The sequence below is a fragment of the Ornithorhynchus anatinus genome, chromosome 3, assembly GCF_004115215.2.
Source record: "Ornithorhynchus anatinus isolate Pmale09 chromosome 3, mOrnAna1.pri.v4, whole genome shotgun sequence".
Classification (NCBI taxonomy): Eukaryota; Metazoa; Chordata; class Mammalia; order Monotremata; family Ornithorhynchidae; genus Ornithorhynchus; species Ornithorhynchus anatinus.
Window position 1 is genome coordinate 72,283,167 of NC_041730.1, and position 25,173 is coordinate 72,308,339.

The 25,173-nt window shown below is 41.0% G+C and overlaps 1 protein-coding gene across 14 annotated transcripts in view; it reads left to right on the forward strand.

The window, feature by feature from the left end:
* Positions 1-25,173, forward strand: part of NEDD4L (NEDD4 like E3 ubiquitin protein ligase) — a 403,957-nt gene that overhangs the window by 222,934 nt on the left and 155,850 nt on the right. For 3 of the 14 annotated variants that reach the window (XM_029059761.2, XM_029059765.2, XM_039911494.1), the window contains exon 1: positions 3,454-4,686. The exons of 4 other annotated variants lie outside the window; for them this stretch is intronic. In XM_029059761.2, the coding sequence (XP_028915594.1) occupies positions 3,493-4,686 (1,194 nt within the window). In that variant the 5' untranslated portion in view covers positions 3,454-3,492. Of the gene's footprint in view, positions 1-3,452; positions 4,687-25,173 lie in introns of those variants that run through there. 7 more of the 14 variants (XM_029059759.2, XM_029059766.2, XM_029059760.2 and 4 more) reach the window with 4 other exon arrangements.

Below are 25,173 nucleotides of genomic sequence, written 5' to 3' on the forward strand. Positions count from 1 at the left end.
ATTAACATATCTGTGACCTCACAGGAGCTTATTTTCCAAAATAATTTGTATGACATGAATACATCAAATAATGTTGTTTGTTGAGAGCATGCAGTGCGTTATACTAAATGCTTGAGCAAGAATGGTAAAATAAATAGATGCGATATAATGGCTAGATATATTTACAAGTGCAGTAGATTTAGGAGACTTGATCCCATGGCTAGATATTTTTACTCAGTATGTGCAATGCTCTAAAAACTCTATGTAGAGTACAGAATAAAGTAAGAATATTATATATATATATATATATATATGAGTTTTTCCAATTGTAGTCTCCTTGGCTGTGTTTTGAAAGTGGATATTTCTGGAATTGACTTAAACTTTTGGGAAGGCCAGCTACCTGCTGCTGCATTGGAGAACTCTTGGTGAAGGAAGTGGGATTAGAAATTATTTCAAGTATAATTGATTTAAGGGTGAGTCCTCCCAGAACAGAATCATTCTATTTTAGTTTTTCATCTGGCTGTATCTAGGTTAAATGAAAGAGGCAAATTTTTTAGAGAAGAAAAAATGGTTGTACATTTGGATGTGTTTATTAGGTCAAGTATAGAATTGTCACAAAATAATAATAATAATGTTGGTATTTAAGCGCTTACTATGTACAGAGCACTGTTCTAAGCGCTGGGGTAGACACAGGGGAATCAGGTTGTCCCACGTGGGGCTCACAGTCTTAATCCCCATTTTACACATGAGATAACTGAGGCACAGAGAAGCTAAGTGACTTGCCCACAGTCACACAGCTGACAAGTGGCAGAGCTGGGATTTGAACTCATGACCTCTGACTCCAAAGCCCGTGCTCTTTCCTCTGAGCCATGCTGCTTCTCCAAATGCTTACTCCAAAAAATGGAGTAAGGAGTGTGGTCTAATAGAAGAGCTCAGATCTGGGAGTCTGAGGACCTGGGTTCTAATCTCGGTTCTGTCACGGGTCTGCTGTTTGACCTTGGGCAAGTCACTACCTTCTCTGTGGCTGTTACCTCATCTGTAAAATGGGGATTCAATCCTACTCCCTCCTATTTAGACTGTGAACACCATGTGGAACAGGAACTGTGTCAAAGCTGATTAACTTGTGTCTACCAATACATAGAACAGTGCTTGGCTCATGGTAACCCCTTAACTATTATTATTATCCTCATTATTATCATTGTTATCATCCCAACTCCTCCACTTGCCTGCTGTGTGACCCTAAGACATTTAATCTCTCTGTGCCTCAGTTTTCTCAAGTGTAAAATGGGGATACAATACCTCTTACTTTGACTGTGAGCCCCATAAAGGTCAGGAGCTGTTTATGACTGGATTAACTTCTATCTACTGCAGCACTTAGAACAAAAGCAGCATAGCCTAGTGGCAAGAACATGGACTTGGGAGTCAGAGGACATGAGTTCTAATCCCAGCTCCGCCACTTCTCTGCTGTGTGATCTTGGGCAAGTCACTTCACTTCTCTGTGCCTCGGTTACCTCTTATGTAAAATGGATTAAGACTGTGAGCCCCATGTTGGAGAGGGACCGTGTCCAACTTGATTACCTCATATGTACCCCAGTGCTTAGAACAGTGCTTGGCACATAGTAAGTGCTTAATGAATACCATAATTATTAATCATTACTATTATTATTATTATTAACAGTGCTGGACACATAGCATTTGACACATAAAGTGGGGCCTTTTCCTATAATGGCAATTTAGTCACTAAAATCCTGAAAAACATGAACATCTTCTGACCATCCATACTCACTAAAAGCCTAATTTCTAGATTATTGCAAATGTAAAGTTCATTTTGATTAGCTTATTTGGAACATTCTATTTTAAAATACCATCACCTGGGTTTGCACTGGAAATTTATAGTGATGTTATTGTGTAGCAAATGCCCATGCTCGTTGGCTCAGAGTTCAGTTAAGACAATAGAGGATTGTACTGGTCCTTGGCAGCTTTATCAGTAAACCAACCAGCTTCCATTTCTTTAGTAAGTGGTCATTTCGGCATTTGAAAACATGCTGCTGGAAAACACACTTGAAGGTCTGAACTTGGGGTTGATCCTCCACCCACCCGTGTTTCTAGAATTGTTGTCAAAGCTGTGCTTGTCACCCTCTGCCTCTGGGCTTTTCCACTTGTTTTGGTTTTCCTCAAAGACAAATCTCTTTGTTAAATAGCTGGTGTGCCGGTTCATGGAAAATAATAAGTTAAAAAAGACCACCATGTAAATGACTCTTTAGAAATTGTGGTTCTGAGTTACAGCAAAGCTGATGAGTCTTTTGTGTCCAAGCCATCTGTGTGCCTTCCTAATGAGACTTTTTGGCTCCTAGCAAACATTGCAATATTCCATTTTGGCATCCGCACTGTGGTAATATTGTTAACTTTTTCTCATTGGAATACATCCAATTCTGAGAGCAGTTTTTCTCTACGGTGTTTAAGTTAAATTAGTACAGAACCACACATGCACCCTTCTTGGATTTCCTGTTGCCTCTCTTACCTGCCCTATAGAAAAGATGGCATTTTTTCCCAACCATAACCTTCCATTCTGCCGCTTTCACTGTTGGGGGGAATTTTATAATATATAACATTTCTCTCTCTATTTCAGTCTTCAAGTAAAGAGGATCAGTATAGTAGCGGGTCACGCAGCATTAAGTGTGGTAATATCTTCAATTGCGGCTTCCATCATCCACCCTGCCCAAACAGATATTGTTTTTCTTGTAGACATGGCCTAATTATTTAGCATTAAAAGGAAACTACCTTGTGTAGAGAGTAACTACATATGAAGTATGTTTTATTGGTTTGCATGCCATCCCGATCATCTGGTGATGTCATAAAAATCATAGGAATCAAAGAAAAGTTGGTTTTTATTGAGGGAAGAACTTTGGTCCTTGTTTCATTTGGGGAATCAGGGTTGGCGAGGGTTCATGAAGTGAAAGGGCCTTTTGTTTTTTCATAGCGAGCCTCTGTGAGCGTGTGAATTCTTATTTTCATTTTTGTTGGTTCAGAAGTGCCCTGTGAATATGATGTGGGTTGAGATTTATAGCAGCGCCGAGTGTGTTTGCTGCCTTAGTCAGCTGTGCTAACTCTCCCGCTGGGGCTGCTCCTTTCTGATGGAAAAGGAGCAGCTGTGAAGGTGCTGTTTCAGGCTCTGCTGTTCAGAAAAAAAAAAAGAAAGAGAGAAAAGGGCGGGGGGTGGGGGCAGAGTAAGTCCATAAGCTGGCATTGGAGAGGGGGAACTGGATCATGTGACTCTAACCATCCTACCCTATGTCACAGTGTGTAAGAGCGCTGATTGCTCTTATCCAATCACGCCTGGAATGCTGCTTGCCACTTGGGCTATTTCTGCTATCTGTCGCTATCAGGGCTGCAGTGCTAACAGTTTGGCAGATGGGACACTTTTTCTTGGAGTTTATGTCTTTGATTTTCAACTTCTGGCAAGGCCCGAATTATTGTTGTTCTCGCTCTCCCTTTCTCCCCTCCTGTTAAACCATGGCCCATCGGCTGCGACTTTATTTTGGTTCCGGTCGAAGCAACACGGCCCCAGAATCAGAGATCCTAGACCAAGAAAGAGAAGACGACTTTTGCATGGCATTCCACACTCTGCCAAGGAGAAACGGTCCTCACGCTTTTCCTCGACATGGAGCGGAATATGGGAACGCTGGGCTGCAAGAAGGAGTGGGAGCACTAAAACGAAGTACTTCCATGTTTATTCCTCAGCTGTTGAATAACATCGACGCCCGCCCTACGAGAAGCTCGTCTGTGCAGATCTCCCTTCAGCGCAAAGCTCTGAACGGACATACCGATGAGTGTGGGGCACCAGAGCCTCCTGAGGAGGCCCTTCCGTGTAAATTTTCGGACTTCCGGGAGAATTTCTCGTTACCTGCAAGGAGGCCTCCTTCATCTCCAAGCAGCCCACGAGGATCCCCAGAAGGGGAAAACCCAGAGAGTTCCTCTTCCTCCAGTCTGGCAGGGGATGCAGGGCAGCCGGTCAATGGAGCCAGCTCTGGCAGTCATAGGCTGTTTCGTGCAATTCCTTCCGATAACCAGGATGAGGCTGCCCCCACCACCGCCCAAGGAGCGGAACCAGGTGAAGCCGCTTCGGGCGTGAACCTAAGTGGAGTGAGAATTCAGCATCGTGCCTCCAGTGTCGACATGCGTCAGGTTAGGCTGCTGCCTTTTGGGTCTGACTGTCCGAATAATCCTCCTGCCTCTGAACCGAGGCGATGGTCTTTGCAGCACGTGCCCGACGTGTCAGCGAGTACCGGGAAAAGGTGTTTTGTTTTCCAGCTGCAACAGCCTCAAGCAAACGCTCCGAGCCCCGGTAGTGATTGCAATTTCGGTTTCACCGGAACCAAGGGGGACAGGTTGGTTAGGTATCCCCGGATTAGGCTGGAGAGGAGCACCTCTTATCCCGTCCAGCCGCGACCGCTACAGATTACTCCCACCGAAGATGGCATAAGTTCAGCAACTCTTAGCAGTAGCAGTAATGGGCCTGAAATCCACAGGAGTAATTCAGTAGAGAGGATCCCGCAGGGACCAGGCTGTATGTTTAAGATCAGGCCAGATCAAAACTCAAGGCAACAGCATTTTAGAATTCTTGTCACCCGTGGCTCCGAAGAACCCGAGCGAGCCGCAGGGGAGGGTAGTTCCGGAGATCCTGCCACTTCGGTAGTGAGTGCTCCGGTAAGTTAGCTGCTGCTGTTCACTCTGTTTTCTGCTGGCAAGTGAATCGAAACATTTTATTCCCAATGAAAATTCTTTCCGTGCTGTTAAAAGGTGCTTTGTGCTAAAAACTTCTGGTCTAGGAAGGTTTTTTCATTAATTCTAAAGTTACCCAATTTTCTCTTGGATAGTTTGTGGAATGAGGTTTCATTGGGATGCTGATGTTTGTAAGAGTTATGAAAATGTGCAGAAATTTTTTATAGGGTGTAGAAGAGAAGCATCATTCTCTTTGCTTTATATAGGCCTCCAGAAACCCATTACTTCATTGTTAATGCATTTTAGTGAAATATACCCTTGATCTCATATTGGGTACATAGAAATGGTTTTGCCATTCAAAATTTCAGCACAACTCTGTGTACACAAATCAGTTTATAGCTTCAACCAGGGATGCATCTCTTCATTAGAAGTAAAAATAAATAAATGAGTAAAAAAATGAATGAAATCAAAATAATGGTGGAATGGGTCAGGACCATCTCTGATATAACCATTTAGATAAGTAGCTTGTAGTTTCCTAGGTTTTTTGCAGATGTGGTGGTCAGGATGCTTTCACATACTGTGGTTGGCTTGATTCTGATTTAGTAATAGTGTATGGCAGGAGAGACGTTGGATGTCTGGTTGTCCTTTATTTTGGAGGCCGAGTGACTTTATGGGCAAAGCGCGGGTAAAACTTTTAGGGGAATCATTAATGCTCAAATCGCATTGCAGTGCAATTTAACACTGCCCACTTGAGTGTCTAAGCTTGACGATGCTGTATATAGAATCGTAAGTACCCCGTCTCCAGCTGTGAAAACAGATTCACTACAACAGATTTTGGCCTTTATTGCATGTGTGTGTTCTTGTTCTCTTGTGCTCTCACTTTCAGTGAAATTTAGCACAGAAAGACAGCTGCTAACTTCAGCAAGGCCATATGATGACTCTGCAGCTTTCATGATTTCTTGTAAAACAAGTAGTATGAAAAACTTAATCAGATTTTTTTTTTTAACCTATAAGCGCAAGCCACACTAGACTTAAGTGTTTTCTGGAAGAACTTCATCGGAGCGTATCACATTTGATTTTGATTTATGTGGATCCATAAAAAATATTTTTATGTTCCTAAATGTGGATTCCATAGTTTTGAAATATCAATATTTAAAAGGATGTCTTCTAGGTGTTTCTAGAACAGTGTTAAATTTAAATTAGATCTTTTTAGGGCAGCTTCATGTAAACTTGAGGCAGGCCGGACACCACTTCCTGAGCTAGAGAAATGGGGGAATTCAGTCCACCACAACCTTTTTATTCCATGTGCCTTTATGCAGTTTTTCCCCTTCCCTTTCCTGTTTTAATATCCGTAACTTATTTCGCCAAACAGCTGTGTCCCTTTAACTCTGTTTAGCCTGAGGAAGAGACACTCTCGAAATCATTCCTAACGTTCTTTACTACCAAATGGTGGAAGGAACTTGGGGCAGAAATGTCCAATGATAGTTTTCTCCCAAAGAATGAATCTGTCCCATGGCAATGAATCTCAATTTGGTAGTTTGGAAAAAAAAAAGTCATGTTACCATTTTATAATGATTAGGAAACAGAATGTGTAGCCCAAACAGCCGTTGTGATAGTAACCCAGCTTGGCCAAGTCTTTTGCTATGAAATTGTTTCCCTACTTCAAGTGCTTGAAGCCTACTTGTTTTCATTCATCCTTTCTTCTTGGATTTCTGATCCAACCAGAAGTTTCCAGGACACTTTAATAGCCAATAGGAAGACTTTTACTTAGATGAGCTGGGCAAATGAAATGGAGTATCCTTCTTTTGAGAAATGAGTTTACCAGTAAATTACCCACTTTGTATTCCCTATACTGTCATTATTGTCTGGGCTGGTTACATTTACTGACTAGTTGTGTAAATACGCTTTTTAAAATCTGTCTCCTACAAATACAAAAAAGTTCTCCCTTTTCCATTGAACCAGTCAGTGTATGTTTGATAGATATCGGTCATGGGTGCTAGAGGGTAAGCAGCAGCTGCGACAGCCTTATTTATCTTGAGGGAAAACATTCACGCGGGCGTCTTCAGTCCTACTGCCACTGAGTGTTTATGACCTTTCAAATATCTTCTGTTTTAGTCAGAAGAGTTTTTATTACAAGGATGTATTTCATTATGTGATTGCATGTACTTTTAGGTAAAATCAAGTTCAGACCATCAATAAAGTCAGTGAAGTGGGCTTTTGCTCAAGTTTTTTTCATTTGGTGATCCAGTGGAGGATTCCTTCAGGCTGTGGTCTAGTATTTCAAGTGCAATATGCAAGGCTCTTCCTTTGGATTTGCAGTGTGAATCATGTTTGTTTTAAAGCCAACATCATCTGAAAGTTTTGCTGCGACAAGCTCCGCAACCTTTTCTAAAAGGGAGCATCATGACTGTTTTGTAACAGAAGTGTTGTGATCTAGTGACAAATAGCTTTTTGGCTTGGATTTGGAAAGGTCCGAAATTCCAAAGGATCTATGTAAAAATGGTAATTAGCACCCTTGAGTCTTGAAAAAGTCTTGAGTCTTGAAAAAGTAGTTTGTTTTGCTTACAGTTTATCTTTAATCTATTTGGCTTGACGCCTGCACTCCAGAATTAACTTCGAGAAGTGAGTTTCAGATTTTTTTCTGTACATAAAGACAGCTGTTATTAATAGTCAGTTTTGCCAGTGTTAAATGTTCAACTTAACATAGATAGTTTGATTTTACAAGTAAGAAAAATTAGTTTAACTTTTTGCAAGATTGAACTCTTAAAAAAAACAAAACTCCTGTAATATGATCTACATCCATGGCCACTGTATGTTTGGAGGCTACAATTGTATTATCTATAAAATGGCCTCTTGTCAGTAATATTTTAGAACCAAAAGTTTCCGTATTGACCTTCCCAAACAAACTTTTTAAAATAGTCGTGAAGAATCATCAACAGTATCATACCAGTCTGAGCAGAGCATCAAAGTAGGTCAGGGACAGGCAAAATACTGCCCACGGGCTGGATCTCACCCACCAAGTGATTCACCTTGGCCCGTGGACTCAAGCAGTTGATTGGCAGAAGCGGCTGAGCTTCCACCCGCAGTGGCATCAAACTGTCTCTGAGCTCGTTGCAAATGGAGTCGGTAACCTCCCCGCATGGGGCGGCTCGGAGAGCAGTGTCACACAGGATTGCTGGATGGATCCATGGCAGGTTCAGAGGCCATTAGGAACTACCCTCGTCAGAAGTGCAGCTGCTTCCATCTCTTTAAAATCTCTCGGCCCTATTGGAAGTGTGTGGCCCCCAAACACCCCCTCCCCCCAAATTGGTGAATGGCTCTTGGGCCCAAAAGGTTGCTCACACTTGCACTTGGTACTGTGGAATCTGAGTGAATAACGCATAGTGGCTTTCTTGAGGGTTTTGATCTAATGGAGGAAGACTGGGTTGTAACTCTGTTAGATGGACTTGATCCCTGCCTTCAAGGAGCTTACAATCTATCTGTTGTCCTCACCCAGATGCTCATTTCAGTTCTCTACACACAGTAAGTACTCAATCAGGACCATTGATTGACTTGGACAAATTATAAAAACCTGAACCAACTATTAGCTAAACTGTACATGTGTTAGATATCTCAAAATTAGAGTTGACATACCGTGTATGAGCATAGAGTTTACAGTGCTGTGCATGTAATTTGGGGCAGCTGAATTGGATATCACGACTGTGGTCCAGGCACTTAATCTGGAAAAGCCTGAAATTGCAATAAGATTTTTGTAGAGCTTTGAAAGAGGGAAGGGGCATGGTTTGAAGGGCACCATTTCTGGGAGCAAGAGTCATGTGTAGGAATCCCCATTTAGGGTGTACTAGGGAAAAAGGAGACACTAGGTATGTGGGAGCCAGTTGCTGGAGATCCTTGATGCTCTCGATCTAGAATTTTAATTGATCCAAGGGACAATAGAGAGGAGCACAAGTGTTTTTTGCATGTGTTGGATGAATTTCACGATACATTCTCTGCCAGTTTCATGATTTATGCTACTCTCCATTTGATGAGGCCAGGCTGGCTTCAGGGGATATAAATATTTCAAGAGCTAGGGTTGTGATTGTAAGATGGCTGATGGTGGATTGAACCATGATTGCACAAGAAAGACTGTCCTTAAGTTGGTTGGAACTTTGCAAAGAGAGTATTTTTCTGTAAGAATATTGAATGGGATACCATAACTAAAGGTTAATGAACAAACAAGATTATTTTAAGACAGTATTTAGTTATGTTATCCCATTCAATATTCTTATAGAAAAATACTGTCTTTGGAAAGTTCCAACCAACTTAAATTTATGCATCAGAATCACTAACTTTTGCATCCTAAGCTTTTGGTTTTGTCAGATCAAGAGTCCTTATCCTCTTTATAATTTTTATTATATCCTATGAGGATTAGAAAGTGTGGATAATTGAACCTTTAGAAATTACTATTTCAAGACAGAGTTTCTCAGACTTGAATCCCCAGTTTTTTATGTAGACTACTCATTTACTCCTCTTTCTGAGACATTTTATGTGAGAAACCCATACTCAATAAGTGGTAGACTATATCCATTTATTTTGGAGCAAAAAGACTCACCCAAGAGATCAGCAAACTGGGAAGAAGGAAAATTAACTTAAATCTTTTGCATTCCAAAATTCACGACAGGCAATAATAGGAATCCATCACATAAATGCATTAACTTGAATTGTCAACCGTGACAAATTATGTGTATTCCTGAATTGGACTAGTTCATTTTGAAAGGGAGAACTGTGAGAAAAACATTCTTTTAAAGAACCCAATGTGGGTTAAGTCATTTAAAAAATGATTTGGGAATTAGAAATCTGGCTAAATTGGATAAAACTGTAAGCACCCATGCCATAATTATTAATTATGATTTTATTCTCCTCTTATGCCCTCCCCCACACTTCTCTTTTTCTTTTTTTAATGGTACTTGTTAAGCACTTACTCTGTGCCAGGCACTGTACTAAGCAGTGGAATAGAAACAAGTTAATCAGTTTTGGACACAGGCCATATCCTACATGGGGTTCACAGTCTTAATCCCTATTTTACAGATGGGGTAACTGAGGCACCAAGAAATGAAGTAATTTGCCCAAAGTCATACGGCAGACAAGTGGTGCAGCTGGAATTAGAATACTTGTCCTTCTGACTCCCAGTCCTGTGCTCTATCCACTAGGTTACACCGCTTCTCATACTTGTGAAGTATGTGGACGGCAGATTTGGTCCCTGTTTCAGAAACCAGTGGAAGCGGAGGCACAGGGAAGGAATGAAGAAGTCACAGAGTTAGTGAGGAATAGACCCCTGATTTCCACCCTGTGTGGTCTGCCTCCTAAGACCACACTGCTGGGCCTTCCAGGTATCATAAAACAGAAAATTGATGTTCCAAGATTGTTTGTTAGGGCATTTTAAAAATGTAAAATACATTTTTTCTATTAATGAATGTCTTACAAATATAACAAATAGAACTGGAAGGGGCCTCAGAGTCATCTAGTTTAAGCCCGAGTCACACAACAGCCATAAAAACCTGGGAAGTTGTGGTGGCTGCTTTATCTTCAGAAGTCACTGAGGCCATGGCTTTGATTGTGGACTATGAGCCTTGAGGTGCCAGAAATTCTTCTCCACTAGCCACAGTACCCTACTGAGCATTTTGTTGTGTTTATGTCTGCTTAATATTTTGTTTCAGGTCTCCTTATGTGTCTCCAGGCTTTCTTTCCCCTTTTCATTTTCCAGATTGTGAGTTCCTTGAAGGACCGAGACCATGGGCTTGGGATTCAGAGGTTGTGAGTTCTAATCCTGGCTCTGCCACTGTCAGCTGCGTGACTTTGGGCAATTCACTTAACTTCTCTGTGCCTCAGTTTCCTCATCTGTAAAATGGGGATTAAGACTGTGAGACCCACATGGGACAACCTGATAACCTTGTATCTACCCCAGCACTTAGAACAATGCTTGGCTCATAGTAAGTGCTTAACAAATACCATCATCATCACGTCTAATCACCCCCCCACCACTCTCCATGTACTCTTTCTCAGCTCTTACAATGCTTAGCACACAGTAAGCATTTAATAAATACTATAACTACTAAAATGACCAAAGTGTGTTCACTCTGTCTTCTAAGAAATCGGTATCAAAGATTCCCTGTCCTTTCACTTAATAGTAATTGTGGTATTAGGGAAGTTCTTACTATGTGTTAGATACTGTACTAAGCACTGGGGTAGAAAGAAGAGAATTGGGTTGGGCATAGTCCCTGTCCCATGTGGGGCAAACAAGAGGAGCAGTAGTGATTTCAAACTGAAGGAAGACCCTGTTTATACAAAAGCAAATTTAAAAAGGGGGCTCTAGGGGTCGAAGGAAGTGGGTAGAAAGTGACTGATACTCCTCTGGTCAGTTTGTTAAATACATCAAGGATTTCAGGCTCCTCCCATATTAGGTTTGGGTGGAGAGGACCAAAGTACTGTGGGGGAAATAAAGCCAGAGAGTTTCCACTGTTGCCCTAGTGAGAGAACCTGAGATTGGAGGATGGTCCATCCATTAGGAGAGCCAAAGACACGCAGCCGTATGAGTCAAGCTAGGCTGTATCTGGGCAGGTAATTATCCCTCTGTACTTCTACGGATATGCTCAGAAGTTTACTGAGGTCTCACATCCTGGCTTGGGCCAGGGTCCGGAGTCCTGGGCCTGGAATCAAAGATCACCTTGACATGGTTACTGCTCTGATCTAGCTGCTGGCAGGGTGGCAGGAACCTCTTTAACTGCAGCTCCAGCTCTTAGAGCATCTGCCCGACCCACTGCATCCCAATTTGCTGTTGGTGATTTTATTCCACCCATTTTCCTGCTTTTCTTGGTTTACGGGGTTCCTGGTCAGCCATATGTTACGCTTTGGAAATAGTTCAGAAATTTTCCTTGCCCAAATTTTCCAACCTACCTTAAACTGAGAGCTATTTTTCCGGCCTAATGAATCTTAGATATTATTATTCCTGGTTTTGCTCTGAATAAGCTAATTAGTTCTTGAAGAAGAAGAGCACTACTTTTGTAGTTTTTCTTAATTGAAGTTTTGAATAGGCGTTCTTGAAATGGAAATATTTCTAATTAAGAACTTTTGAAGCAGATTCATGCTGAGCCCTTATAATAGCTCAAAATTGTACATCGTTCTTAATTTCCATAACACTTTTACAAAAATCATCTCATTTCGTCCCCAAAACATTGAAGGACGCAACTCCCTCAGATAGTTTTATTAGGCATGGGACGATTAAATACGGGCTTTATTCCAATTGTGTTTAATTCAGCATCTGAGTAAATATTCATGAGAAAGAGCATAGCTTCAAATTGTTTCAGGGGATTTTTGTTTTATTGAAAAGTTTTTCCATTTCTCAGAGGCAGGAATGATTTTGAATTAGTGGGTTCAGTATTTTCATAGGCATTTGCCTCTTTGTACTCTCCCAAGCACATAGTAGAGTGCTCTACACTTTAGGCACACAGTCAAACTAGTGATTGAATTTTTCCCTCTAACTGAAGTTGTTTTAAATGATTTAGCCTCACTAATAGACTCCAATACTTGCTGTGGTTTGGGTTTCTTTCTTCATGGAACTAAGTTATCCATTTGCCATACCTAAAAGGCTCAGCGAAGGAGATCGTAAAAGAAACAAACTTTGCTTCAGGGGCTGTCTGCCCTGTGGTTAAAGTTGTATTAACAAGAAATAGTTTGTATTTGGGAAAATGATGCCAGATCTCTCCAACTAATGTGTACAAGGTTTGATTTTTTTTTTTTCTTAATTTTGAGAACAATGGTGTAATTGTTATAAGCAAGTCCAGGTTTCTTTGGGATAACCTAAAAGTTAATTTGTTCTGAGGAAAGAACTAGTCCTTTCTAATCAGAGTATCTGCTAAAATTTGGCTAGCAGTTTTAAACAGCCTTTAAAGAATGTTCCATAAAGTTAAATGTATTTAGCTATAAATATGCATATTTTAATCAATCATATTTGTTGAATGTGCAGAGCACTGTATCAAGCACTTGAGAGAGTACAATAGAACAACATAAACACATTCCTTACTCACATGGAGCTTGCAGTTTAAAGGGGAAAACAGAAATATTGATGAATAAATTTCACATATGTACTTAAGTGCTCTGGGCTGGAGTATGGGCGATGTGTAAAGGGAACAGCAAGTCAGGGAGATGCAGAAGGGAGTGAAAAAAAAGAAAAGAAACTTAGATAAGGAAAGGTCTCTTGGAGGAGATATGGCTTCAGTAAGGTTTTTTTTGTAGAGAGTAATTGCCTCTCAGACTTGAAGGAGGGTGTTTCAGGCCAGAGGCAGGACATGGGTGACAGGATGGCAGCAAGATAGATGAAAGTGAGGTAAAGTAGGTAGGGAGGCATTAGAAGAGCAAAGTGGGCGGGCTGAGTTGTAGTAAAGCGGTGAGGTAGGAGGGGGCCAGGTGATTTGAGTGCTTTCAAGCTGATGGTAAGAAGTTTCTGTTGAATGCAGAGGTGTTTAGACTGTGAGCCCATCATTGGGCAGGGATTGTCTCCATCTGTTGCCAAATTGTACATTCCAAGTGCTTAGTACAGTGCTCTGCACATAGTAAGGGCTCAATAAATACTATTGAATTTGGCAACCCCTGGAGGCTCTTCAGGTGTGGAGAAACAGAGTCTGAATGTTTTTGTAGAAAAATCATCCGGGCAGCAGAGTGAAGTGTGGACTGGAGTTGGGAGAAACAGGAGGCAGGGAGGTCAGCAAGAAGGCTGTTACAGAAATTGAGGCAGAATCAGGATACGTGCTTGGATTAACATGAGCCCGTTGTTGGGTAGGGATTGTTTCTGTTGCCTATTTGTACTTTCCAGGTGCTTAGTACAGTGCTGTACACATAGTAAGCGCTCAATAGATACAAATGAATGTATGAATGGTAGTTTGGGTGGAGAGGAAAGGACAAATTTTAGTGATGTTTGATCTGACAGTATTTAATGATTGAATAGGGAGGTTGAAAGAAAGAGCGGAGTCAAGGATAATTTCAAGCTTACGGGCTTGTGAGATGGGAAGGATGGTGGTGCTGTGTACAGTGATGGAAAAGTCATGGGAAGAACAGTGTTTGGGTGGGAAGATAAGTAGTTCTGTTTTTGATATCTTAAGTTTGAGGTGATGGCCAGGACATCCAAGTGGAGATATCTTGAAGGCAGAAGGAAATGTGAGACTGCAGATTGGGAGTGAGATCAGGACAGGAGGTATAGATTTGGGAATTATCCTCATAGAGGTGGTAGTTGAAGCCATGTGAGCCAACAAGTTCTCCAAGGGAGTGGGTGTAGATGACAGTAGAAGGAGGCTCAGAACTGAACCTTGAGGGATACCCACAGTTAGGCGGTAGCAGGCAGAGAAGGAGCCCATGAAAGAGACTGAGAATGAGTGAGCAGAGAGATAGGAGGAGAACCAGGAAGAGGACAGAGTCCGTGAAGCCAAGGTGAGATAAGGTATGGAGGAGGAGGGGATGGTCGACAGTGTCGAAGGCAGCTGAGAGGCCAAGGAGGATTAGGATGGAGTAGAGGCCATTGGTTTGGCAAGGAGATCATTTGTGACCTTTGAGAAGGTGGATTCTGTGGAGCGAAGGGGACGGAAGTCAGATTGGAGGGGGTCAAGGAGAGAATTGGAGCAGAGGAACTTGAGACGGTGGGTGAGAACAACTTGCTCAAGAAGTTTGGAGAGGAATGGTCAAAGGGAAATAAGGTAATAACTGGCAGGAGCTATGGGATCAAGGGAGGTTTGTGGCATTTTTTTAGGGCAGGGGAGACATGGGCATGTTTGAAAATGGTGGGGAAGAAGCTAGTGGAGAGCAAATAGTTGAAGATGTCAGAGAGGGAAAAAAGAAGGGGGCTAGTGTTTTAGTAAGAGATAGCAAGAGCACTGTTATCTGTTTGTTGGATTGAAATATGTGAGCTAGTTTCCCTGAAGCTGAAGTCCACTGATAATGCCTCTAATAATTATCAGCCCTTAGTAAAAATATGATTCCTTCATTTTGTGGAATGGATCCCTTTTGTCCCTTACTGCATCATACTGCTTAAAATGTTTGATGGAAATTGCAAGTTTTTTTTTTTTAATTTCATTCATTCATTCAATTTTATTTACTGAGTGCTTACTTTGTGCAGAGTACTGTACTAAGAGCTTGGGAAAGTTCAATCCAACAAACAGTGAATTCCCTGCTACAACCTTACTGTCCAGAAGCGGGGAGATGGACATCAATACAATTAAATAAATTTACAGTCACATACATAAGTGCTGTAGGCCTGGGAGAAGGGAAGGAGAGCAAAGGGAACAGGTTAGGGTGGCCCAGAAGGGAGTGGGAGTTGAGGAAAAGTGGAGTTTAGTCTGGGAAGGCCTTTTGGAGAAGATGTGCCTTCTTCTCCAAAGAAGGCTTTGAAGGTGGGGAGAATAATTTTAACTCAGTTGTGTAATCCATTGATTGTCTTGAAATTAATTTCTGGCTGAACATTAGAACTTGGCAGGGAATAGATTATTATTTAGTGTTTTGGGTTCCAGAACATCGCAGCCCACTCCCATTTTATGAAATCTTGAAATCTGCTATTTGAAGCATGTAGTTGGAAATTATAAATCTTTTGCATTCTTCATTTTTTTCATTTTCCTTCAAGGAAACTGGCAGAAATGTCAGCTTGGCAGTTAAAATAGATGAATTTAATGGCATTTAAAAGAATTATCCTGTTTTTGACTGACAGAGCTGACCCTAAGGAACTGACCCTCTGTTTTAGTTTATTATTTGAATTGGAGCTCATCTGTCCTTAGCAGATATCCTGCTGGTTGCACTCAAACATTTCATGTGATATGCTCTTTTCCATCTTTCTCATTGAAAATGATAAACACTGGTAAGCATTAACTATAATTGCTGCCTGCTATTTGGAGGGAATACCATTAAAACTAAGCATTTATAAGCAAGAGAACGTTGGCTTAATTTTGTTTGGGCCAGCATTATGGAAGATCACTTCCTCCCTGATCTGCCTGAAGGAAGGAGAGAACACTTACTAACATGTTAATTACTGTGCTCCTTGGATTGTCCAGACTGGAGCCTCATCCTTCCAGGGTCACCCAAGGGATTTCCAGAATCCAGCAAGTCAGCAATCTAGGCTGACTTGTGTAGAAATTGTCTAAAATCATGTCTAGAGATTGGCAGTGCTGACTGATGAAGCAGTCTCCTCTTGCAGGCCAAAACCTGATTTTGTCTTCTTCATTCATTCACTTGAATTTATTGAGCACTAGCTGTATGCAGGGCACTGTACTAAGCACTTGGAAAGTACAATTCAGGAACAAATAGAGACAGTCCCTGCCTACAGCAGGCTCACAGTGTCCTTCTCTCACTTAATAATATCAGCCTTGTCCAGAAGTAGTTAAATTCAATGGGAATTGAAAACACTGAAAATGCTGGAAGGACCGCACCTGTTCTTATTAGAAAGAACCAAAAGCACCTTTGTGTGAAATGCCATTATATTCAGATATAAACATTTTTAGGTGGATTTAGAAACCACTCACAAGAATGGAAGATAACATGATGAAAAGCAAACCCATAAAGAAGTGGGTTTGGGCAGTGATAGCAGCTTTCTGGCTCAGTGGGGAAATCCGGCTCCTGGAAGAAAAAAAAAGGCATTCCGGAGATCTGGGAATTTTCTCTCAGGGCCTCACAATCAGGCCAACCTAGAAAATCCCTGTTGCAGGATCTGTTGGGCTATCTGGGAAAACTTTGAGGAAGCTTTGTCCATGGAGCAGGAGATATCATTTGAATTTATAGTCATTTGGATTAATTAATCATGGTGCTTACCACACACAATACTAAGCACTAGATACAAAGCAATGAGCTTAGTGGTTAGAGCATGGGCCTGGGAGTCAGAAGGACCTGGCTTCTAATCCCTGCTCTGCCATGTGTCTGCTGTATGACTTTGGGCAAGTCTCTTAACTTCTCTGTGCCTCAGTTACCTCATCAGTAAAATAGGGATAAGATTGTGAACTCAATGGGAGACAGGGACCATATCCAATCTGATTAATTTATATGCTTGGCATATAAGAAGTACTTAACAAGTAGCGTAATTATTATTATTATTATATAATCACACTGGACAGAGTCCCTGGCGCACCGTCTCCCCAGGAGGAAGTAGGATTTAATCTCCATTTTACAGATGAGGTAACTGAAGCACAGAGAGGTTTAGTGCCTTGCCCACAGTCACAAAGCAGATAAGTAAAGCAGGGTGGCCTAGTGGAAAGAGCATGGTCCTGGGAGTAGGAAGGACCTGGGTTCTAATCCCAGCTCCACTGCAAGTCTGCTGTGTGACTTGGAGCAAGTCACTTAACTTCTCAGTTATTTCATTTATAAAATGGGGATTAAGACTGTGAGCCCCATGTGGAACATGGACTGTGTCCAACCTAATTAGCCTGTGTTTACTTCAGTGCTTACCACAGTGCCTGGCACATAATAAACACTTAACAAATATTTAAAAAGTGGCAGATCAAGGGTTAGAACCCAGGTCCTGAGACTCCCTGTGTTCTTAACACTAGACCATGCAACTTATCAAAAAACTGGGTAGTGGTAATAGGGAATACTAGATTGGGGCCTCCAGATTCTTTGCATAGATTTTTTTGAATGGGAAAGATTTGCCTTGCATCTTCAATAGACAGCTGCATGTGTATGCCTTCCCTCCTGATGCATTTCCAGTACCAGAGTTTAGCACAATGCTAGGTAAGTAATAAACCCCTAACATCATCACCAGCAACATTATTATTATTCTCAATTTACCCATGGCAGTTTGGAGTCAAGTGGTAAATAAGTATTTTATGACGTGTCCTTTAGGGTGTGGGGCAAACCTCATTTCCCCTTAAGCATTAAAGGTCAGGCAACACTAGAATACCCAAACAGCATTTTTCAGTAAACGGTAGCTGGAGAACTGTATGAAAGTGGATAAAAGACCCGATGAGCTATGACCTCAAACGATGTGGCATAGATATGGGCTGCGAGGAAACAGTGATGGCAGAGGGACTGATCTGACCTGCAGCAGGAGGGAATGGCATGACCTGTTACAAAGGATTAAAATTGAACAATAAGTCACAACATTGAAACCAGAAGCTAGTTTCTGAACCTATCAGCATAAACATCTGATAAATTGTGTCTTGTATATGTGTGTTTGTGTGTATGCACACGCGCATGTATGCATGCCCATCAATCAATCAGTGGTATTTACTGAGCACTTATCGTGTGCAGGGCACTGTATTAAGTGCTTGGGAGAGTACAGTAAAACAAGAGTTGGTAGACATGTTTCTGGTGTGTGTATGTACATGCAGTGTGCAGGTTCTCAGACCTGTTTTTACATCCATCTTTTCAGGTTCTCAAACCTGTTACTTGCCTTACTGAATTAGCTCTATACTTACGGCCTGGGTCAGCAATATTTCCTGCAGGAAAGGGAAGCAAAATTAAAACTTTTGAACAATTGTAGTGCAAAGAGCCAATCATCTGATTTAGGCGAAGGTAGAAAAATAGCAAAAGGAGAGAGGGAAAGGGATGAAAGGGCCAACGAACCAAAGATTATTGGTTCTTTTCACTTGGGAAGTGGACAGAGTGGGTGCCATATCACCATTCTCTCAGTTATTGCCTCTCTCACATCACTCCCCACTTCTGCCAGTGCAGCCCTGGACCTAGTTTGCCTAGAAAAAGGCCCTCTTTTTCTCCAGCACCCAGAAGCATGCCCTCTTTTTCTCCAGCACCCAACATAGCTGTTCCTGCAGACAAGGGGCAAAGCTAGAATTAGAACCCAGGTGCCCGACTCCCCGGTCCGTGTTCTCTCCCCCAGGCCACATTGCTCTTCGTTATAAAGAATAAGAGTCCTGTGGTGTTCTTATGTCAGAAAGTTTAGAGGCTGTAGCGGTGTTTCAGCATATCTGGAGCTGAAAAATCTGTCGTTCAAGAGAGAACCTTCCATAACTCTTTACCAAGAAAGAAACCTTGTCAATATTTTGGTTTTGGCAGTAACCTATCTCCAAATCCAGAATTTTCTCATTCTTTCCTTTTTTTGTAATTGGCAAAATGTAGTTCTCTCAAGTGCCCTCTGGTTTTATTTCACTTTTCTGCCAAACCTAGTAGTCAAAACTTCAATGAGAACTTATAGTAGACCTTACCCACTCTGCAGAAAACTACTGTAGGGTATTTGCTTGTATTTTGTAAAACATTAGCATAGGGCATATCACAAAAAGCCAAAATTAAATATACCAAATTAGAAAAACACCATCACTTAGTTGTTGGAGGCTTGTCTCTCCTCCTCCCCCATTACTTCCAAGTAATTTGGAAACCAATGTTGTATTTGAGGAGAAGGTACACAGAGAGCACCATCACCCCAGTGGGCAAGGACCTGGGCTTGGCCAGGCAAGGGGATCCAAAAACCACAGCCCAGTTAGTGGTTCCTCAGCTGGGACCTCTACCACCAAGTGCATTCATTCAGTCATATTTATTGAGTGCTTACTGTGTGCAAAGCACTGTACCAAGTGCTTGTGCAGCAGGAAAGGACCATAAGGAGCTGGAAACTGTAACTGGTCATGGAACATGTCTACCAATGCTGTTGTACTCTCCCAAGTAGTACAATAGTACAGTGCTCTGCACATAATAAGCACTCAATAAATGCCACTGATTGATTAATCGTCCATGGGAGCCAGCCAATCATATTTATTAAGTGCTTCCTTTCATTCATTAAGTAGTATTTATTGAGCGCTTACTATGTGCAGAGCACTGTACTAAGCGCTTGGGATGAACAAGTCGGCAACAGATAGAGACAGTCCCTGCCATTTGACGGGCTTACAGTCTAATCGGGGGAGATGGACAGACAAGAACAATGGCAATAAATAGAGTCAAGGGCAGAGCACTGTACTAAGTGCTTGGGAGAGTACAATATAACAATAGTATAACAATATAGCAATAAATAGACACCTTCCCTGCTCACTGCAAGCTTACAGTCTAGAGGATGAACTGTTGACTAACTCTTTAGGCTTTCAAATTGAATTTGTGGTTCTCATTGCCCATTGACTGATAATGATAATTGTGGTATTTAAGCACATACTGTATGCCAAGCACTAAGCACTGAAGTAGATACAGTAAAGCCTCTCTGTTTCACATGGGATTCCCAGTCTAAGACAAAACAGATATTTAACCCACAATTTTCAGAGGAGGAAATTGAGGGGCAGAGAAGTAACTTGACTTCCCCAGGGTCACTCAGCAAGCAAGCGGCAGAGCCAGGCTTAGAATCCAGGCCTTCTGACTCCCAGGATTGTGCTCTTTCCACTAAGCCATGCTGCTTTAGTGTGCAGGCATGTACACTACTTTAAAATAGCTTGTTTATATTTCAAGCATCACCCAAAATCTGTTTTGACCAGCTTCTCTTGTTGTACTGTTTGCCCTTGGGTCAGTTATGTGCTGTCTTGTCACCACACAGGCTAGGAGCTTGAAACCGACCAGCAAGGCCCCTTTTTAGAGAGAGCATACATATATGGCAAAAGAGAAACAGTGCTTTTAAATAGCATGTTGAAAAAGCAGCAGCAGAACTAAAATCACATGTCTTAGATGCTGGAGTTTCTGTTTCTCAGAGGTAAGATTTATATAGGTATAATTGCCCAGGTAATAGAAAAAAGGTCCTTTTATTTTTCCTTCGTTGCCCTGGTTGAAGACTGTCATTCTGTTTTTCAACTGGTCTTCATTTAGGGAAAGAGCAGAAGGTTAAAAAGAAAGAGCCCCACTTACCATACATGATTTTTAAAATCAAGGGAGAGGAACAAGTATGGAAAACAATACTCATTTTGAGTTTCATTTCCATAGTTATATTCAGTATTTCCTTTTTAATCCACCATTGATGTTATAAAGTACAGTCCTCTTCGAACCTAAAAGTTCCTCAGTCTCAAGAGGTAAGATCCCTAAGGCAGCAGTGCAATTCCTCAAATGACTTAAGTTATGTATGAACTGCCACTCGCCTTCCAAGGCCTTGTCCCTTGCACAATCCATGTTAAACCTAATTCAACAGCAATAATGCAGTGTTTCATGAGGGAAGAAAGTGCTTATTACCAAAAAAGAAAGTTGACATGAATAATTATTCAGCACCATTTCTTCAGGGATACATACTTGGTAATAAATTGAGTTTAAAACTGACTCTGTGGTCACAGTTGTTTGCTTTGGGGAATAGCAGCATGGTAGTAACCATAATTACAAGCAGTTCTCTTGTTCACAGAACTGTAGCATAAAGAGTAAATCAGCGTATAAGATTTCTTACATAGGCTGTAAGTGCCAGTGAATGAGTGAAACAAGGCAATTCAAATAGCCAGTGATTAAGTAGAGCTTTCTTATAAGAGTTGTATTTATCTAAATTTAAGAATAATTCCTCCTTATAGATCTTCCATTCCTGTCAACACACAGTTCAGAGCTGCAGAGAACTACTTTAGGGACCTAGTTCTCTACTTGTGCTGCCTTAGCTGATCTGCATGATGAAAATTAATTTGTTACCTAATGTTAAGAATGACCTTTGTTTAGATCATGGCTGCATAAACAGATTTCAAATGAAATGTTTAAGGATTGATATTCGTTTAGTGTGTGTGTGTTTGTGTGTGAATTGTCCTGCATAATTGAAGTCACCTCTGCTTGTGAAGTTTACCTGTGAGGGCATGTGTGGCTTATTTAATATACATATTTCTCAAGATAACTGTACAGTGAGGAAGTCAGTTTTGTGGTCTAAATGTTAAGTGTGTTGAGAATCATACAGAGATCTATAGTATAGCACTGCCATTCAAATAAAACAAAATGAAAGGCTCTGCCTCTAGACTTTGGATACAGCTACTCGAATCTGTTAAAATTTGTGCAAGTCTGTGAACCATATAGCTAAGGAGCTTTATTTTAAGAATATACAGTTTGTGTGGTTCCATCTTGACATTCTAATATTTTTCTGTTAATTGCTATATAAATCAATACAAAATGATTTTTGTATGCTCTGTCAGCTTATCTTTGTCATTAGAATGTCAGTTCCTAGAGAGCAGAGCAGTTAAGTATACTTCTGTATCACCTAAGCAACTGATCCTGTATCTGCAGTAGAGTATGCAGTAAATGTGTTAATGATGATGAATTGTTTAACATGACGGTATTTTTTAAACGTTTACTATGTGCCAAACACTTGTGGTAATGTATTGTTGAATTATTACAAATTTGTAACACCAGAATTTTTTATTGGTATTTCATTCTCCCCTCCCCAGCAAACAGTGGCGAATGCACAAGGGAATGATGTGTTTAAGCAAGCAAAGGTTATCCCTGCCATGACATCACAAAATATTGGAAGGCCTCCTAGTCAATGAAAGTTGCTCTTTTTGCAGCTGGGGGCTCAGGGAGGCATGGGTGGCCACTGAGAATGGATAACAAACAGTCAAAAGAGTGTGATGTCACATGCTTTAAACCAGGAATGCTGGGACACAGAGGGACATCATACATACCGTTTTGTAAAAGTCTATCCAAACCTACCGAAACTTAGTGTTTCCCCAGGAGAGGACCCTTTCTCCTTCCCCCACTTGCTCCAGAGCCTTTGTGTTCTCTTCCCAGGTCTCCATGTACTGGGTTTTGCTTATGAGCCACAGAACTTGGCTGAAGAAGCCAAAGTGGAAGAAGACTGGGTACTTAGAAGTAAAATACTTGATAGAAAGATATCTATTGCTGTGTCTGAGCTAGTTGGGGTACAGAAGCAGCATGGCCTAATGGATAGAGCAATATCTGGGGATCAAAAGATCCTGGGTTATAGTCCTGGCTCTGCTACTTGTCTGCTCTGTGACCTTAGGCAAGTCACTTGATTTCTCTGTGTCTGTTACCTCATATGTAAAATGGGGATTAACACTGTTCGCCTTATGAGGGACAGGGACTGTCTCCAACCTGATTAGCTTATATCTACCCCAATGCTTGACATATAATAAGCACTTAACAAATGACATCATCATTATTATTATTACTATTACTAAGAGACCAGCTGAAAATGAGGCTCTCTGGTATAGCACTGAATGAATGGCTATTCTATTTAAGGTCTGCTGCTTTAGTCAGTCCAGAGGTAACTTCCTTACAGGCAATGATAGTTTAAAAGATTTGAGGTTTATTAATTCACAGTTAATTTTATAGTACCCAAAGCATCTTACTTTGGTCTCCAGCACAGACAAATTTCAAATCTATTTAGGGCAGTGGTAGGCCAAAGAAGCCCACAGGCCAAAATCGACCTGACTGTGAAATCTGGTTTCTGAAAGAGACCCTGGTACATGCAGAAGCTCCTTACCAAGCAGCTGTGAATACAGTCCTAAGTTCCCAGCAAGTCACAACATTGAAAAAAGCTGCATGTCTTAAGATGTGGAGTGTGTTTAGATAGGTCATCATGAATGGAATTAGATGTACTGTAGTGTTCTGAGCCTCTCTTCCCTCCCCTATTTCTTCTTTCAAGAACGGAGTAAGGACCCCAAGGTCCAAAATAATTTCTTCCTCCTGAGTTAGTGATTCACTGAGCTCCTTTCATGCAGACCAATAATACTTTGCTGTATGGATTGCACTTATGCTATTGTAATGTACTTAAAGTTGCTGTGTGTAGCAATCCCAGATATATTAGGCAGGAAGTTAGGGATATGATTTTTATGTAAGGGACTTCTATTAAGAAAGACATACCCGCTTTCACTAGTCACAAGGAAATAAATGCAGTCAACGAAACAGATGGCAATTTGGCTATTGCTCCACTGGGATGAAAAGTTGATGCATAATCCAACTTGCCACCGTGTCAGTTTGATTTTGTACGTAGGAACAGACAGAGGAATAGATTAATAATAAAGGTTTAATGAATTAGGGGCTAATTTCCATGTGTTTGAAATTGTCAGTCAATTAGGGCTTCACAGGGAATATAGTTCCTTGTAATGAATTAAAAGTATTTGTATTTTATAAAATTAGAGAAGATTAAAGATTAAATTTTCAGAAAATCATGAGTTATATCCCCCGTTTAAAATAGCGTTGGTTAATGTAACCTATGTTAGCACTGAAGCATTTCAAAACGGCTTAATTATGAATTATTTTTCATTCAGAAGTATTTATTGGGTAGTTATTGTGTGACAAGCACTGTAGTAAGCATTTAGGAGAGAACAGTGACAGCAAAGAATGTTCCTTGCTTTTGAGGAATTTACAGCAATATTCATTGAGTTCTTCCTGCATGAAGAAAACTGCATTCAGCTCTTGAGAAAGTACAGTGGAGTTAGAAGATACAGTCTCTGCCCTCTAACATCTTATATTGTAATGCAGAAAGAGTGGCTGACACAAATTATGTGGAAGTGAGAGAAAAAACATGTAATTGGTAGTAACAAAATTATGAAAAATAGATGCGTTAATTCTGTGGTTGGCTCTTGGGCTGACATGACTGACGACTGAGAAAAATAGTTGGGAAAAGCCTGGACAGGGTGGAATGTCAGAAGGATTTTGAAGATGTGGAGGACTATGGGGTGGCGGATTGGGAAATGGAGGGAGTCCTAGGCTATTAGAAGGACTTGAACAATGGGTCTGAGACATTTTAAAAAAGTGGAGACTTGAAAAATATCATTTTGCATTTTATCTACATTCATTTTTCTGATTTGAATAACATTAAATACTTGGGATGTAGGAATCCTAATGATTTTCTGTGTATCTTAGAAGTAAAACAAGACAAAACAAAACAAAAAAGTTCCAGAAGAAGAAGGAAGATCCTTGGGAAATATCTATAATTAACCCGTCCATTCCCATCAGAAATAGTATGAAGCTATGTTTCCCATAGGTTCTTGTGCTGTAAATATTGTCTATGCTGTCCTGATTTATTGAGGCAGCCAAGTAGTTTAGCCACCTTAAAGACTGAGCTTTATCCTTCTGAGAAAATCAAACTTTTAGAAAACTGGCATTTAAGCAGATTTAAAGTCTTTCCACTGACTCTTTAAAGCTTCAGCTGAAACTGACTTGTTGCAGAGAAGAGTGTTGCGAAGGTCCACCCAGTGGATGAAGAGTTAAAAAAAAATTTTACTTCCCAGTGTCTATTATGTTGCTTTGTCTTAAGGAATTGATCACAGAGCAAAATGATGGGCCAAGTGTGTGTGAATGATTATCAGTGTTACCCCATTTGGGGGATCTAAGGCCCATACTCTTCAGGCTAAGAAAGGACGAATAAATTGGGAGCCATCCATTGTCCCCTGGGGGATTCCAATAAATCAGTGGTATTTACTATGTACAGAGCACTGTACTAAGCTCTTGGGAGGGTATAGTACAACAGAATTTAAAAAAAAAATGATAATTTTATTTAAGCGCTTACTACGTGCCAGGCATTGTACTAAGCACTAGGGATGAATACAAGCAAATCAGTTTGGACCCTGTGCCTCATGGGGCTCACAGTCTTAATCCTCATTTCATAGGTGAGGTAACTGAGGCACAGAG